Source organism: Perognathus longimembris, chromosome 20 (genome assembly GCF_023159225.1).
Source record: "Perognathus longimembris pacificus isolate PPM17 chromosome 20, ASM2315922v1, whole genome shotgun sequence".
NCBI classification, from domain to species: Eukaryota; Metazoa; Chordata; class Mammalia; order Rodentia; family Heteromyidae; genus Perognathus; species Perognathus longimembris.
Genome location: NC_063180.1, coordinates 5,516,563 through 5,532,738, shown reverse-complemented (window position 1 = coordinate 5,532,738; position 16,176 = coordinate 5,516,563). Strand labels below are relative to the sequence as shown.

At 37.9% G+C, this 16,176-nt stretch overlaps 1 protein-coding gene across 13 annotated transcripts in view; it reads right to left on the bottom strand.

Moving 5' to 3' along the window:
- Clasp1 (cytoplasmic linker associated protein 1) overlaps positions 1-16,176 on the bottom strand; it is a 252,343-nt gene that overhangs the window by 67,782 nt on the left and 168,385 nt on the right. For 7 of the 13 annotated variants that reach the window (XM_048368810.1, XM_048368809.1, XM_048368813.1 and 4 more), the window contains 3 exons: positions 13,792-13,899; positions 11,556-11,582; positions 8,221-8,388 (listed from right to left, as the gene is read on the bottom strand). In XM_048368810.1, coding sequence (XP_048224767.1) covers positions 8,221-8,388; positions 11,556-11,582; positions 13,792-13,899 — 303 coding nt within the window. Of the gene's footprint in view, positions 1-2,838; positions 2,947-8,220; positions 8,389-11,555; positions 11,583-13,791; positions 13,900-16,176 lie in introns of all 13 variants that reach the window. The other 6 variants (XM_048368814.1, XM_048368812.1, XM_048368818.1 and 3 more) reach the window with 2 other exon arrangements.

The following is a 16,176-nucleotide window of genomic DNA, read 5'->3' as shown; positions in this document are numbered from 1 at the left end:
TGGAGTAAACTATACCTTTATTGTACTAACACTTACGAATTACATCTTGTCAGGTTAAGCTGAAATCGTTTCTAAGCAATACCTGGTCTACCGTTTTCTTTGGTTCTGCTTCAACAGAATATTCTAGAGTAAATCTGTCCCGCAATAAGTGCTCACAAATAAACAAGTGGATCCACTTATGTCAAAGTCTGATTTACAGCAAAGTTCTAGAGCCCATAATTTCACTTAAGTATTATTACTGTCACAATATAGAACCATCATATTATCATTATATATTCACATGATTAAAATACTTCAAAACAATCACACAAATTTTAAAACAATATATACATTTGGTCTCCTATCCACAGGTTCTGCTTCAGAGGATTTAATTGACTATAGACTGGGGGGAAAATGTATCTGAACACTCAAGAGACCTCTTCTCTTGTTTCCTAAACAACACAGTTTATCTATATCATCTATATTGTATTAGGTATTATAACTAATCTAGAGATAAATTCAAGTATACTGGAGAATGTGTCTAATTTGTATATAAACATTATACTATTTTGGTATCTGCAAAGTATCTCGGACCCAATTCTCCACAGACAGAAGAAACAGAAAATTACTTTCATTACTTTTCTCTCCCTCCCTTCCTCACTTTCTCCTTCCCTTCCAAAAAAAATGAAGGCTGGCTATGTATGTCTATTCAAAGAGTAACTGGTTACAGTCTCACCACACTCATTGATTTCCAAAAGGAATCAGAAGTGGTTATTAAGTGAATGAGAAAAAGAAGGACTTTTCAGAGAATGTGTAGCAAGCTCCCCTGAGGACAAGAACCTTCTGGGATACATCTTTGGATTCTCAGGTCCTAACCCCAAGCCTGGAAATCAATGCTTAAGAAACAACTCTTGTGCATTTTCTATGTGCATAATCCTTCAGAGGCATCACAAAAAAAGCTCTTAAAATATGTTAGAGGAACACATGAAAGGTCCTGAATTACCAGTACTACTTTCAAATGAGGGAAGCTTGAAGTCAAATCTGGATTCAAAGCCTGACTAAACACCACTTAACCGTATGACACTGAGATTACGGACTATTTCCTGAGTCTGATGATGAAAATGGCTGTCCTAGATCATGAGCAAGGATCACAAGCTGTGAGCCTTTTGATTGCTCTGAAGGGAGCAGGTATTCATGGACACTGCTGCTGATGCTGCTGGACACAGGTGTTAGGTACAAATTAACTCAAATACTTTTGGGAAAGACATGGTATAAAGATTCTGGCCCAAAAGGCATTCACTATTGCCATGACCAAAACAGGAGAATGAGAGGGTGCTTGAGTCCAACTGGATCCACATCCTCTGTGGTGGTAGCAGTAATTACACATTTCACCATTCTGGGCTGTCACCAAGAGAGTTAAGCAATTCTGTTTACCCAAAGAGCAGAAAAACAAGATGTGACCACTCAGTTACTCAGGGTTTAATTAGGATGTCAAGAATTCTGCATTCCTTGTCTCGTCCAGAGACCACATGCCAGATTCCCAAAGGCTGGTTCCACAGACAATATAAAAAAGACCACCGCAAATATAAAAACAAATGTCAAGTTGCTCCTAAGAGACAAAACAATCAAAGATTGAATTGTTTACTTATTAGGTTATCTGGAAGGTCAAATACTAGCAAGAATATATACATATACATATGCATATATGTATATATCTCTTTAATTTAAAAGGAAAAAAGTCACTAGTTTATTCAGAAAAAAAAATCATTGCTGTTCTGCTTTCTTAAGAATGCTATTAAGCTTCAGGTTGCTGTAGAGTAGCCGACATGCACTATGTAAACTGGTAACTCAGGGTTCATGCTGCGGGTAGAACAGCTAACACCATAAGGGGAGGAATCACTAAATCAAAGGAATTGTCTAGCAGAGCTCTGGTATCTGCTGCCTCCTTAAATGGTGAACCTATACTTACAAGTTGACTACTGACATTGGGGGAAAAGATAGCAAAACAAGTGTACGACGATAGCAGTAGACGGACAAAGGCAAAAGGGAAGACCTGTGCTTCTGATTGAACATCCCTCTCTGCAAGTGACACCGAATTAAAAGATCATATGCATACTCAAATTGTCAAAATTACAGAATACTGTAGTTCATGATTCTTCCATGTGATGACTACAGGTCTAGGTCTAGTTGTTATAAAATGATTTTTATTCTTTACAGTTATCAAGAGAAAAAGATGTATATGAATAGCACTTAAGATGCCAAAGAACTAAAAAAGTCAGTATTGAAGAACACAAAATATACATTTTCATAAAAGGATGTGTTGGCAGATGTCCTTGGGGACTGGTAACTATATTAGAAAGGTGTACTACATGTCCACTGCAGACAGGACTATTAAACATGAGAGGATACTTTGTATTTAAAATAGTACTGTGATTATACATTTGTTCTTTCTTTGAAATATATATAAACTGATCTCTAGTAAAACTGAAGGTCAACTGTGGAAATTCAATGGGGGACTAAGGATAAACTCTGGATTGACTTCACTTGTAAGCAGCCATTAGCTTTGGCTTGTTTGACTTGTTTGCCTTAGGTCAGGAACTGCCACACAGATGGGCATTCCTTGTGGCAGGTGGTCACAAGTGACACTGGCAGAGTCAAGTGGTGTTTTTTCCTAAGATATGAAAACTGGGAGTTGGTGAAATTCAAGCATGCAGAGGGGGATGACAAAAGGTAGTTAAGGAAAGGCAAAAAGAGAAGAAAAGATCACAGGACAGCAGAGGAGAAAAAGCAAGGCATTCCACCCAGCAGTGTCTCGAACAAGCATCGGGAGTTCCTGGGGCAGCACCTACACGTACTCACCAAGTGGAGGGAAGCCCCGGGCAGGGCTTGTATCTCGGCTGCTCTCACGGCTGGTATCGCGGCTGCACCCCTGACTCATGCTGGGTCGAGGGATACGGCTGCTCCGTGCTAGCGTGCAGCATGAAGGGTTTCAGAGAAGGTGAACAAATTTAATGAAGGCAAGAAAAACTCACAAACGTCAGTCACAACTGGTTAATGTAATTATGACATTGTCCATACAATGTTCTGATGACTGGACCAACCTATTCGTGCTGGGGTCTCACTGACTCATTAACAGTAAGAGGAGGGACTGGAACCTGACTATGCTCAATGACTCAGACAGCCACGGGTTTAGTATTACAGTGAAGTTACATCTGTGTGTGAGAAGAAAAACCTTTCCAAAGAAAGACGTGGACACACAAAATACAAGATGGAAAGCCATCTGGAAAGTTTTTAAGGCTTTAGAAAATTTGACAAGAGGATAGAAGACCAAAGCTGTTTCTATATGCACGTGGTTTCTAAAAATATCAGTTAATATGGGCTAGCAAAAAGAAAAAGGTCCTTGCGCCTGAGGTCCACAAACTTACCTAATCAAAAAAAAGAGGGTAGGGTTTTGTTTTCCCAATACAGCCTTCTCCATAGAGACAGCCTGCCCATTTGAGTCAATGTGGAGATGCTTCCCACAAATTCAATAATCCAGACCAACAGATCTCCAGAGTTGGGAGTGCTATCTATTTTCTGATCCTAACTTTAATCCCTGTTTGCTTTTCCTTGGGAATCCTTTTCTATTTCCTTCATGAATCCTGTCTTACATACTATAGTTATAGCAAGTAGACTGATCATCTCAGGGCATGTAAGTGATACTCAAATACTCAATAGGGGGGAAGGGGAAGGTCAGGCAGCAATGAATGCAGTCTGAGCAGATGGCCTCAAAGGGTTTCTCTGGAAATTGCTGGACTTTCACTTTGCCAAAGTAGCATGGAAACACTGAATATTCACTAAAAGTAGTAATGACTAATATTCTAAACTGTTCCAACAAAAAGATAAAACTAAAATACCCAAAAAGTATCTATTGACTCTACTTCTAGTTTCCTAGAATGGACAGAGTATTGATGCTTATCTAAGCCACACAGTGACCTGACCAGTTCCCAGTTAGCTCATGGTCAGTCCAGACTTGGCTTCTCTAAGTTCCTTTGTCCCCACAGGAAAATGTGAAATGAGAAAGAATCCCACCAATAAATGAGAAGGTTACTATGAGACAGGCACATATATATAAGCACTTGCTGAGTAACATTCTGTCACCTACTCCAAAACAGATTATCAAAAGCTCTTGACATTTTCATATAAGGACATGCTTAGTCAGATATTTCTGAATAGTTAATGCTTGATTACTTAGGATTTTCATGTAGGCTCTTCCCAGTTCTTTAAGTTCATATGCCATAGTAATGGAAAATAAACAGTCTCCCTGGAGTGAGCATCCTTTGTAATGATAATAAAGAGCATTCATAGGGAAAAATGGACATGATATGAAATAATATTTATATAAACTTCTAAACAAGGCAGGCCTTCCTGATATTCCACCCAGACAGTTCATTTACGCATTCACAGTGACTGGCTCCCTTAACATATGGCTAATAGCAACATATAGGAAAAAACTCTCAATGTCAACAATTTTGTGAATATCTGCCCAAAGTGTTCCCAAATCTCATGAAAAAAATACCTGGTAGTAACATCAACCATTTAAATGTTAAATAACTTAAGTAACAGGAGGAAAAACACTCATTCAACATATAACACTATAACTACTTCCAGTGCTACATGGTGACTTTAAATTAAGTATATAAAATAAATGTTTTTAATAGGCTATGGGCAGAACTACAAACAAATCATTTTATGTCTGTGAAATCCTCCAAATGAACATCCTGTGTGAGAATGACCTAAGAGAGAAGGTATGACGAGAAAGAGACAAAGAGCACCCTTGAACTTCCTGAAAGTAACACTGTTCTGGAGTCTTGCTTATCAGAAGCACTGGGAAACTTAAAAACTACTAGACCAGTGCTCATTTTTTATAGACTCTACCTACTATCAGAGTGGTTTAAGCATAGTCCTGACTTAATCCTTTTAAGAATGGATTCGACCAGAACTCAAACCTTTAAAAAGGGTGGTAATGACTAGATGTTATAGTGTCATGTGTCATCTCACAAATGAAACTTTTAATTCTTCCAAAAAATATTTTAAACAAAAAGTTTTTAAATATTTTAAATACACACTCACAAAATGTAAATTACAAAAAGGTCAAGTGGTTGGGGAAAGAGGAAACCTAAGTCAAAATGCCAAAATATAAACCGTTTATGTGAGGGACTTCTAAAGTCTTACTGACCTTTAAACATGCAAAATTAAAATTATGTAAATATATAATTCCACTTGCTTGGTGGCTTATGAGGAAAGAAACTGCCAAAAGAAAAAAGAGCAGTGGTAACCTTATTTTGTTTCATGATTATCCAACAAGAATTGCATTGGATTTAGTGTTTGTTTGAGTTTTGCCAGTATAGGGTTTGAACTCAAAGCCTTGCAGCATTTGCTCAGCTTACTCAGCTGGACCTCTACCATTTGTGCTATACCTGTAGCCCAGTTTTTACTGGTCATTTTAGAGACGGTGTCTCATGGACGTTTTTGTGTATGCTAGCCTTTGAACTTCCATCCTCTAGACCTCAGCTTCCTATGAAGCTAGGAGTACAGCCATAAGACATCAACATCCAAGACTGTTCTTTGATTTTTTTTTTTTCTACTTTTGCTTTTGGAAACACTCAGGATTGAACTCGGGGTCTCAACTGAAGCCATGACACTGAGTCCATATGCTGTTTTAAGAAATCTTAAATGCCAAATAAAGAGCCTTAGCATAATTTTGGAGAAATAAAAATTTAGTTAACAAATGTCACTTCAACAACAAAAAAGGCATGGCTTGTAGATAACTAGGATTAATCATCAGTGTAAATTCTACGTCTACTTTAGCTAATATTAAATTATCACGAATTAATTGGCTTAGAGTATAACTTAAAAGGTATTACTCTCTTTATGAATATTCATGTTTAAAACTGTTATGCTATGAACCAAATATTTGGAAACACACAAATATATATTCAGTATACACAGACATACACTCAGTATGCACTAAGTGATCACAGATAAAAATATCTATCAGTGAAAAGTGCTAATGTATTTATCACCCTATAAAATGGAATATCAAAGTAGTATTAACAAGAACAAGTAGAAAGATGTCTTATTCATTTCTTCACACTAAGTAAAATTTGTACTTTAATCAGTACTTTGAATATATGACCTCAAAATTTCACATTTCATTAATCTTAAATTTCAAGAAAATAACTTTGATCAAAAGAATAACTCAAATAAAAACTCTCTAGAAGAGAATACGCTTTGCCTTTTTAGTTTTTATTCATGTTTCATAACACCACTTTTAAAGGCTTAGAAAACTGCTGCCTATTCAACTATCCAAAACAGGAACAGTAGATTTTAGATCACTGAAATTATAAGGAGATAAAAATGGCATCTTTAATACATAGGAAAAAAAAGCCATAATAAGCAGAAGATAATATGAAATGTCTGGTATTCCCATGACTTGTCAAGACACAGCTTTATAGGTTTCAGCAATTAATTATGAAAAAGGGCAGTTGAAATATAAATCTAGATATAAAATCCAGCAAGTACCAAACCCAGATATGCTGCAGTATCACATAAGAAACTTGCATATTCCCCCTTTGATCTCTTCTCTGGTTAAATCTTCATCAATATCCAAATAACCTTTCAGGTCAGAGACCATGCTGTGTAATGTCATACAAAGTCAACAGACATAACAATCAACAAAACCAAACAACTTCACCTTGTTAAAACCAAATTTCTTAAACATCTGCTTCTGTCTTTTTGTAGCTCAAAGGGGCCTTCAAGGGTTTTCCTGAGCTAGGTCCTACTAGCTCAGGAACCACAATCTACCATTCCCACACCATTGGCTGTAGGTTGTAGCCAAATAAACTACCTGACTGTTTCTCCCCTACAAAATCACATTTTTCCCTTTTACTTGTATTGCTACTTGGCTAATGTCACCTTGTATTTCAAACAGGACCTATGGTGGGAAGCCTCTGAGTGGGAACTGTGGGAGAAGGAGAACAAGGGTCTAAGGTACCCTTTTCATGGCACTTTTTCATGGCCCCTTTTCTATGGCACCAGTGAAACCCCATCACCTTTTTTTCATATAGTTTTTTTCCCCCCACCTTTCTGTAACAGCTCATAAGGACTCAGAAGTCAGAAGCTAAATCTATTTCATTTGTCTTCTAATTCTGAGGTCCAACGAAGGGCACATACATCACAGAAAATATTCAAGTATAAAAATTGCTGAGGGGGCTGGGGATATGGCCTAGTGGCAAGAATGCCTGCCTCATATACATGAGGCCCTGGGTTCGATTCCCCAGCACCACATATACAGAAATCGGCCAGAAGTGGCGCTGTGGCTCAAGTGGCAGAGTGCTAGCCTTGAGCAAAAAGAAGCCAGGGACAGTGCTCAGGCCCTGAGTCCCAAGCCCCCGGACTGGCCAAAAAAAAATAAATAAATAATAATAATAATAATAATAAAAATTGCTGAGAAGATAAATGAATGAGTGAATAAATACGAAAGATAAGCCAATAGGACTTAAGGAGATGGTATTGTGACTTTACAGTAATATATCTTTATTTTAGGAAGCAGATAAAGATGTAATCAAGAGAAAAAGCTGTAAATTTAACTTGGTTATCATCTAGCTCTAGCTTTCATGTTTCAAAAATATTATCTTAAAAGTAACTATACATATTCTTTGATTATGAGTTTTACCAGTTAGATATCAGAATTAAAGTGAATGAGGACCCTACAAATTGCTTGAGGAAAAATTCATGAAAGAAAAATAAGAAGTGACATTGGTTCTCTGAGGGAAAAATCTTTTCTTCTTTATTATCCTAATTCTAGTGTCTGGATGACATAAAAGCTGATAGTGGCAAATTGGATGTTTTGTGGTTATTTTGGCTTATGTGTGCCAGTACTGGGGATTGAACTCAGGGTTTCATGCTTTCGCTTGGCTTTTTCACTCAAGGCTGGTGCTATACCACTTGAGCCACATGTCCACTTCCAACTATGCCTAATTTTTTACACATTTGTTCCCATTCACTTGAACCCCAAGTACCACGTTTCAATATGCCATAATCTGTATAAGACACAATCAAAAAGTGTCTTTAACACTGCCAAAGCAACATTCTAAGTTCTAAAACAGAACTCTATTTCCTATAGCAGACACCGTCTTTAGATTGTAATCATTATAACCAAACTGAGAAGGGTATTCCAACGTCTTTAAGAATCCTTACCTAATCCTATTCGGTTTGGACTTGTTTCTCGGCTACATCCCTGACTCCTAGGAATTTTGCTTCGTTTTTCTGAAGAAGGTGTCACGGGTGGACCTCTTGAGGAACCGCCAGCAAGTCCACCATAACCACTGCCCAGCAATTTCCCTGGGGAACTTGATCGGCTGCCAGCTAAAAATAACGCAAAAAGAAAAAAATAGTGAATAATGGCTGTAAATCAGGTAATAAATTATAATTTTAGAACCCAGTTTTTCTATATATTTATTTGGATCACAAAGAAAACAATTAGCTTTTTAGTGGATACTAGTATCAATTTTTAATGTAGGCTTATAAGATAATGCTGCCTAGCATAAACTAGTATTTATGCTTAGAAGAGTTACTGTAGACCTCTACAAAAAGGGCTGCATAATTTTTAATTCAAAAGTACTAAGTACCAACAGTAGCTTCCCTGTTCCAGAGAAAATCTCTACAAGTAACTGCTGAGGTGTTTTTTGTTTGTTTTTTAGTCAGTCCTGGGGCTTGAACTAAGAACCTGGTTGCTGTCCCTGAGTTGTTTTGCTCAAGGCTAGCACTCTACCACTTTAAGCCACAGTGTCACTTCCAGTTTTCTGGTAGTTAATTGGAGATAAGAGTCTCAGGGACATACCTGTACAGGCTGGATTCATACTGTGATCCTCAGATCTCAGTCTCCTGAGTAGCTAGGGTTATAGGCATGAGCCACCAGCGCCTGGCTTGTTTTTGTTTTAGTTATGACAGTACTAGGGATCAAACCCAGAGACTCGGGTATACTAGGCAAGCACTCTACCACTAACAGTCACTATTACTTACTTCAAAAAAAAAATTCTGACCATTTGGTGTAAACCAACTGAACAACTCATGGGGGGAGGAAAAGGAGGAGGGGGGAAATGAGGGAGGAGGTAACAAATTGTACAAGAAATGTACACTGCCTTACGTATGAAACTGTAACCCCTCTGTACATCACTTTGACAATAAATAATTATTCAAAAAATTCTGTAGGAGCTGATAAGTTAAAAACTGTAAGTATTAAAAAAGTATAACTATAAATACATCTGGGCACGGGTGACTTATGCCTATAATCTTAGCTATGCAGAAGGCTGAGTTCTGAATATTCCAAGTCAAATCCAGGCTGGACAGACAAATACCAGAGACCTTGTCTGTAATTAACCAGTAAAAAGACAAAAGTGGAGCTCAAGTGTCAGAGTACTAGCCTTGAGTGAAAATGCCAAGCAAGAGCACAAAGCCTCTGTACCATCACAAGAGAAAAACTAAGTAAGTGTAACAAAAATTTCTTAAGCATTACTTAGAGGAAATGGACCTAAGAAAACAAAATTAGTCTAACAAATAGGAGAAAAGAAATAGACACAGTTAAAAAAAGAATCACAAACTAGGCTTAATTATATTGATAATCATAACAAGTGTGATTCTTGTATCAACTTTAGAAAAACAAAGCACAATTAATCTGCATGTTGCTTATAAGGATCAAACAACATAACTCAAATAAAATGGAATAGAATCAATCATTTTAAAAGGCAAAAGATATTCAGTATTGATGAAACAATAACTGCTCATGACTAACTACAAATTTCTTTCTTTTGGGGGGGAGTGTCATGGGGCTTGAACTCTTTAGCTCAAAGCTAGCACTCTACCTGTTGAGCCATTCTTTCTGAGTAGTTAGTTTACTGGAGATAAGAGTCTCACAGGTTTTCCTGCCCAGGCTGGCTTTGAACCGTGATTCTCAGATTTCAGCCTCCTGAGTAGCTAAGATTACAGGCGTGAACCACCGACACCCGGCTACAAATTTCTATATTTCAACCATAGCTCTGAAATAAAAATCATACAAAAAGATAAAAATAATTAAGAAATCTCATGGAAAGCCTAGTAAGTCTCAAGAATTTAGTGAAACAAATTGTTAAACCTTTGAGTATGGGTGAAAAACTGTGTACATATAAACTGTCATGCATTTCCTAACAATCTAACAATGTTCCATCAATGCCAGATTGGTTATATCACTGCAGCCTAGTGATGCAGTGATCTGTCTAAATGCACTCAAGAATGCTCATAAGTAAATATATCATCTAATAATGTACTTTTCTGCCCAGCACCAGTGGCTCATGCCTGCGATCCTACTTAGGAGGCTGAGATCTGAGGATCATTGCTCAGAACCTTCCCAGGCAGCAAAGTCTGTGAGACTCTTACCTCCAATTAAACACGTTCCACCCTCTCCCCCAAGTGGAGCTGTGGCTCAAATGGTAGAGGGCTACACTTGAGGGGGGAAAAAAAGCTCAGGAACAGTATGCAGGCCCTGAGTTCAAACCCAAGGACTGGCACCAACACAAAAAAAAAGCACTTTTCAGAAGGCAGAATGTATATTCTTCATTAAGCAATGTATAAGTGCACACTTGTGAGCACACACACACACAGCTCCTACATATACATGTGTGTAACCCAACAGAACATCAGTTTTTTTCATCCTTCCACATAAGAATATTATATTTTTTTGAAAACCTACCTGTACTATGCCTCAAAACAAGTCTCAAAGAAATATATGAAAGTAGAAATCACATAAGGCCAATCTCTGAAAACTATGCAATAAAACTAAGTAACAATACTTATACTAATACCTTTTAGTAGCTAAGGATAGCTAAGTATCTAGATGCCTTTAGAAATATTTTCATGAACAAAATTCTCAAAGGAACAAACAAAATTTTAAGTATAATACTAATTTTAGCCAAAATTTCAGTCTTTTACTTAAATCATCAGTAGAGAAGCCAATAAAATTCTAAAATGTAAAGTACACATTATTGTCTACTAGAGTAGAATGACCCAGAAGGAAATAAACCACCTTTGAAATAATATTTGCCTAGAGGAAGTACATGATGTGTGTACGTACATGTACGTATGTCTATACATACACATATATACATGTGTATACATGCATATACATACATTATATGGATTTTAAAGTATATATTACTGTAAAATACAGTTTCTAAAAAATTATATATTAATACTGTCATCACTGAAATCAATCATTTGGGTGACTTCTCACAAAAATTGATAATTTGCAATGATTTTACTACATTTTCAGTGAAAGTCATTATAAAACTCAGCAATACATACTACTATGAAGAATAAACTACTAATCTAAATAGAACTAGGCCAAAAGAAATCCATTTCAAACTATTAATACTTGTACAGAAAAAATTCACAAGATTAATTAAGCTTCTAATAAAGAAAAGTTAATACTGTGCAAACAACATGGGGTAAGGAAGAATGCACCAAAAAAATATTAAAAAGCAAGTAGAGAAATGGCTTACCACCAGCAGGATTAGCAGATCTGGATCCTTGATTATGAGAGCAGATCAAAGGACAGGCAAAAAGTGGATTAAAAGACAATAACACAATACACAAGGTCAGCATGCAACACAACACAAATGTCTTGTTCAAAGTACATTAGCAAAATAGCTATTTCTCCTACGATTTGTTCTTCCTAGTCCATATATGGGCTTATGCTTATTTTATACTTATCAGAGTATTTTTGCATCCATTCAGATCTACCATAAAATAGGCTCCCTGCCCTCCTAGAGCATATTTCTCAAGCTTGGAGCACACTGAAGAAAGCGGGTATAACTCACTTATCTGTGGTATTAGCTCTATTCTCAACAGTGCTTCCCTAACAAGTGCTCAGTGCTTATCAATAGCTGGAAAAGAATTATTAACTATTTTGCCTGAATGACCTGTGACTTTCCTTAAGATACAAATATTAGAAATGTCAATTACAAGGGCCCTAATCTAGTGCTACTTAGTATTAAACCGAGATTGTGAATACCAGTATAACTAAGTATTAAATATGCTCATATTTACCTCATATTAAAATAATGGTTAAAAGTATCTCATGTGTCTGGCAAAAGCTCGAGGTGCAAGCTTGGCTGTGTGCTCCTCTGTGGTGATCTCCCTTCCTGTGGTACAATCTGACTGAAGAGTTTTAAAAGTGGCCAGGTTCAGCATGTTTGCATATGAATAATTAAAGCTGAGCCATTCCCTCAGTCCCATTAAAGAAAGAACTCCGTTCTTTGCCTCCTCCTAAGCATAAGGGATATATGGATCCCTAAATCCTGGACAGAGAGAAGAGAGAAAGGAGAGGAGAGATGGAGAGAGAGAGAGAGAGAGAGAGAGAGAGAGAGAGAGAGAGAGAGAGAGAGAGAGAGAGAGAGAGACACCCAACGCTAGAGGCTATACAGATTCCTAAAACAGGAAGAGAGACAGAACACTAACACAGCTCAGGTAGGGAACACTACATAGGCCACAGCAGATAAAAACAAATGTAAAATACTGTTCAGCCCCATCTCTAGTGAATGACCAAACACTGCAGTTAAAGACTTAGCAGGTTTTGTAAAAACTCAAGTCTTTTATTAAATTAACCTATACTCTGAATGTTAACACTTTGGCCAAGAATTCCTTGCAGTAAGATTCAATCCCTGTTTGAGGTCATAACTAGGATTCAACAGAAGAACCAGAGCCAGGCTTATATGGTTATGATTCACCGAACATCACACTAGAGCAAGGTGGTAATGTATCATACCACATAATACACAGCCTAGCACAGCTAAGTTACTGGAGATGAACCACAGGCAGCAATATGACTGACTTTCCATCACTTTTTCAGAAAGATCAAAGCTTATCTAATAGGAAGGCTGACCTCAAGAGAGACACAGGCAATAATCTGAGTTCAAGAGCCACAAAGGAAACTTTCAATACTGAGATCCTAAAGCCTGGCCACACATAAGCCACACAGCTTCTGGGGCCACATTGGGGAGATTTGTGTCAGCTAGAGGGGACTGGGGTAAGGTGGAAAGACTCTTCCTCACAATGATTACCCTGTCCAGGAGAATGCTGATGCCTAGCTCCGACCTGTACACAGAGAGAGAGCTGGACACTTCCTGCTGAGTGGGGCAGAAAAGTGAGCCACCTAAGGTAGATTAAATAAGTTCACTCTAGCTCCCTTGCCTCCTGGGCTTGGGCTAGCAGGCATACTTAGGTCACGTATACAGAAAAGCAAGCATGTAGTAGAGCCAGGGCAGCTAGGCAAAGCATGAGCCCATACTGGAAGAACACAGATGAGGCTGTGAGTGAGTGTTAACACACAGGACTAAAAGGGAAGCTTTTAAATGGATTTACTTATTTGCCACTGGAAAAAAGCTTGGCAGTAATAGTTCCTACACAGGTTCCACTCTAAAATGGAAGGCTCCTGATCCACACAAAAATGGGTTATAGAACAGATAGATAAGTCCCAGTTTGGGAGACTTCAGGACAGGGAAAGTAACAATGCTCAACTACACAAATTTAAATCACCTGGAAAGGAGAAAAACTAATGCCTGGAATGTTTCATCTTGTAAGCTTACCCAACAACGCAGCTACTCACAGGATGATCTCAGAGCCCCAATAATACATTTTCCTCTTTGAAGTCAGTGCAAATATTGACACCTGTGTTCCTGTGCAAGATGTGCTACTGAATAAAGCAAAGGTAACCAAAGGCAAAAATAGATTTCTTACGCTGAGACTGTGAAACCACTTTAGCGCGGCTGCGGCCCCGGTTGTCAGAAGGTGTAGAGGCGACATTGGTGGCACTCCCAGAACTTTGCCGTCTTGTGCGGATCCGACCTGGAGGACATAGCAAAACCACTGTTCCCTTATATTTTCAACAAGTGGGACCCACATAAGGAAAGAGCCCACACTACGAGCAAGGGGCACTAGTGGGCCCAACTACATGGGAGCAGGAGCTTCAGTGACCCAGGTCCCCCCACGTGAAGTCTGACACAGTTTGCGACCACACCACGATGATGGGGGATGGATGTTTAAGTTTTCCACAGGGCTTCTCTGCTTTCAGCTGAGCACAGAACACCCCTCCTGACATAACCCAACCAGAACTGACAACAGCTACCCAAGCATCTGGCATAGCTTGCAGAAAAGCAAGGCAGCAACAAAACCCCCAAGGCTTAGAGAAGGAACAAGGGAGAAAGATAAGGGACAATAAAAGAAAGCACAACATTAATTTTTTTAAAAAAAAGAAAAGAAAGAAACAACCCAGAATTGATAACTTCTAGAAGATTAAGGAAAGACACAAATTCTAGAGTGAAAATTAAAAGTTATACTACTTATATGTCAAATAAAGGGTCCTTGCAACTACATATAATCATTGTTCCCACTATTCAGATGAGGAAACAGGGAAATGGGGCTGTAGTTTGTCCACTGTCTCACGACTCTTTCAGGTGCCTGTAAAACCTAGCTGACCTTTCACATGTTCTGAGGTCACTGAAGTAAACCAAAAAGTACTCAACCAGGCAAAGTGAAGAGGAAAAAACAATTTATTAAGTAGATCACCAAAAAAGCTTTGAAACTGAACATCTGTACCCCTGCTGCTTCAAAACTAAAATCCTCTCTATACCTGCTATGTCCATCACTTTCCCCAACATTTGATGACAGAATCTTTATTACAGTGCTTGATATTCCCTTGTAGTTTTTTTTTGTTTGTCAAGGCAATTTTTATAGATAGATGGATATTTTTCCTCAAGTCAAAACTTAGGTAGTACATATACTTCCAAATGGTATCAGCAGGGCTGGGAATATGGCCTAGTGGCAAGAGTGCTTGCCTCTTATACATGAAACCCTGAGTTCGATTCCCCAGCACCACATATACAGAAAATGACCAGAAATGGCCCTGTGGCTCAAGTGGCAGAGTGCTAGCCTTGAGCAAAAAGAAGCCAGGGACAGTGCTCAGGCCCTGAGTCCAAGGCCCAGGACTGGAAAAAAAGAAAATACTAAACAAACAAATTGTATCAGCATTATTTGTATAAGTTCCTAGTGCTCCAACTTAGAGTTAACTCATCTTGACCCAGGAATTGGGAATGGAGCCTAATGGCTTTCTATTAGGGAAGTACAGAGGTTGTAAGAATATGGGGAGTTTTCCAAAGTCACAATGAGGAAAAACCCGATTATTTCCTTCACAAATCCTAAGTGATAAACTCAGTTGTAATTTCTATTGTGGGAAACAAAAATACCTGCATGAGTAGGAAATATGAGGCACTGTTTCACATATTAAAAAATCTAAATCATAGCACAATGGATACATTTTTATAAAATGCATTGTTTTGCTCAACATTTCATTTGTGAGGACAGCTATAGAGTTGATTTTTCTGTATGGGTGAAGATCATTTTGTTTTTTCCACATGATTAATATTCAAGTAAGATCACAGGGCTTTTCTCTTTCACTGATTTACAAAGCCATGTCTCCCATTTTTCCAAAGCACTTAGATTGATTTAGGTGATTTTTCACTACATAGTTTTAATTAAACAATAGAATATTATAATTGTGTGTGTATGCATGCACACAAGTACTTAGGCTTGAACTCAGAACATAAGTGCTGTCCCTTAGCTTTACTTGGACCACAGCTCTACTTCTGGCTTTTGGTGGTTAACAGGAGATGAGAGTCTCATGGACTTTCCTGCCTCGACTGGTTTTAAAAGGAAATCCTCCGATCTCAGCTTCCTGAAGTAGCTACAATTACAGCCTTGAGTCACCATACCTGGCTTAAATTATATTTTATAATGACAGAATTTAAGAATTTAATTAATCATTACATTTTGATGTTAAATGCAGGAGTTGGAAAACTGTTATTAAACCACTAATTTATGTGTAGGCTATTTGGGGCTATATAGGTAATATATTACCTACAACTAATACATCAGTTGCTTACTTGCAAACCACTAGTTTTTATTTCTTTGCCTTTATCATGTAATACAAGATTAAATGGAAGTAGTGAAGGGGAACAAATAAAAATAACAAACAGCTCTGGAACAACAACAGCATGTATGTAGGCAAGACCCTGGTGGAATTCCCCCTATGTACCAAAAACAAAAACACTGATCAAAATTCACACT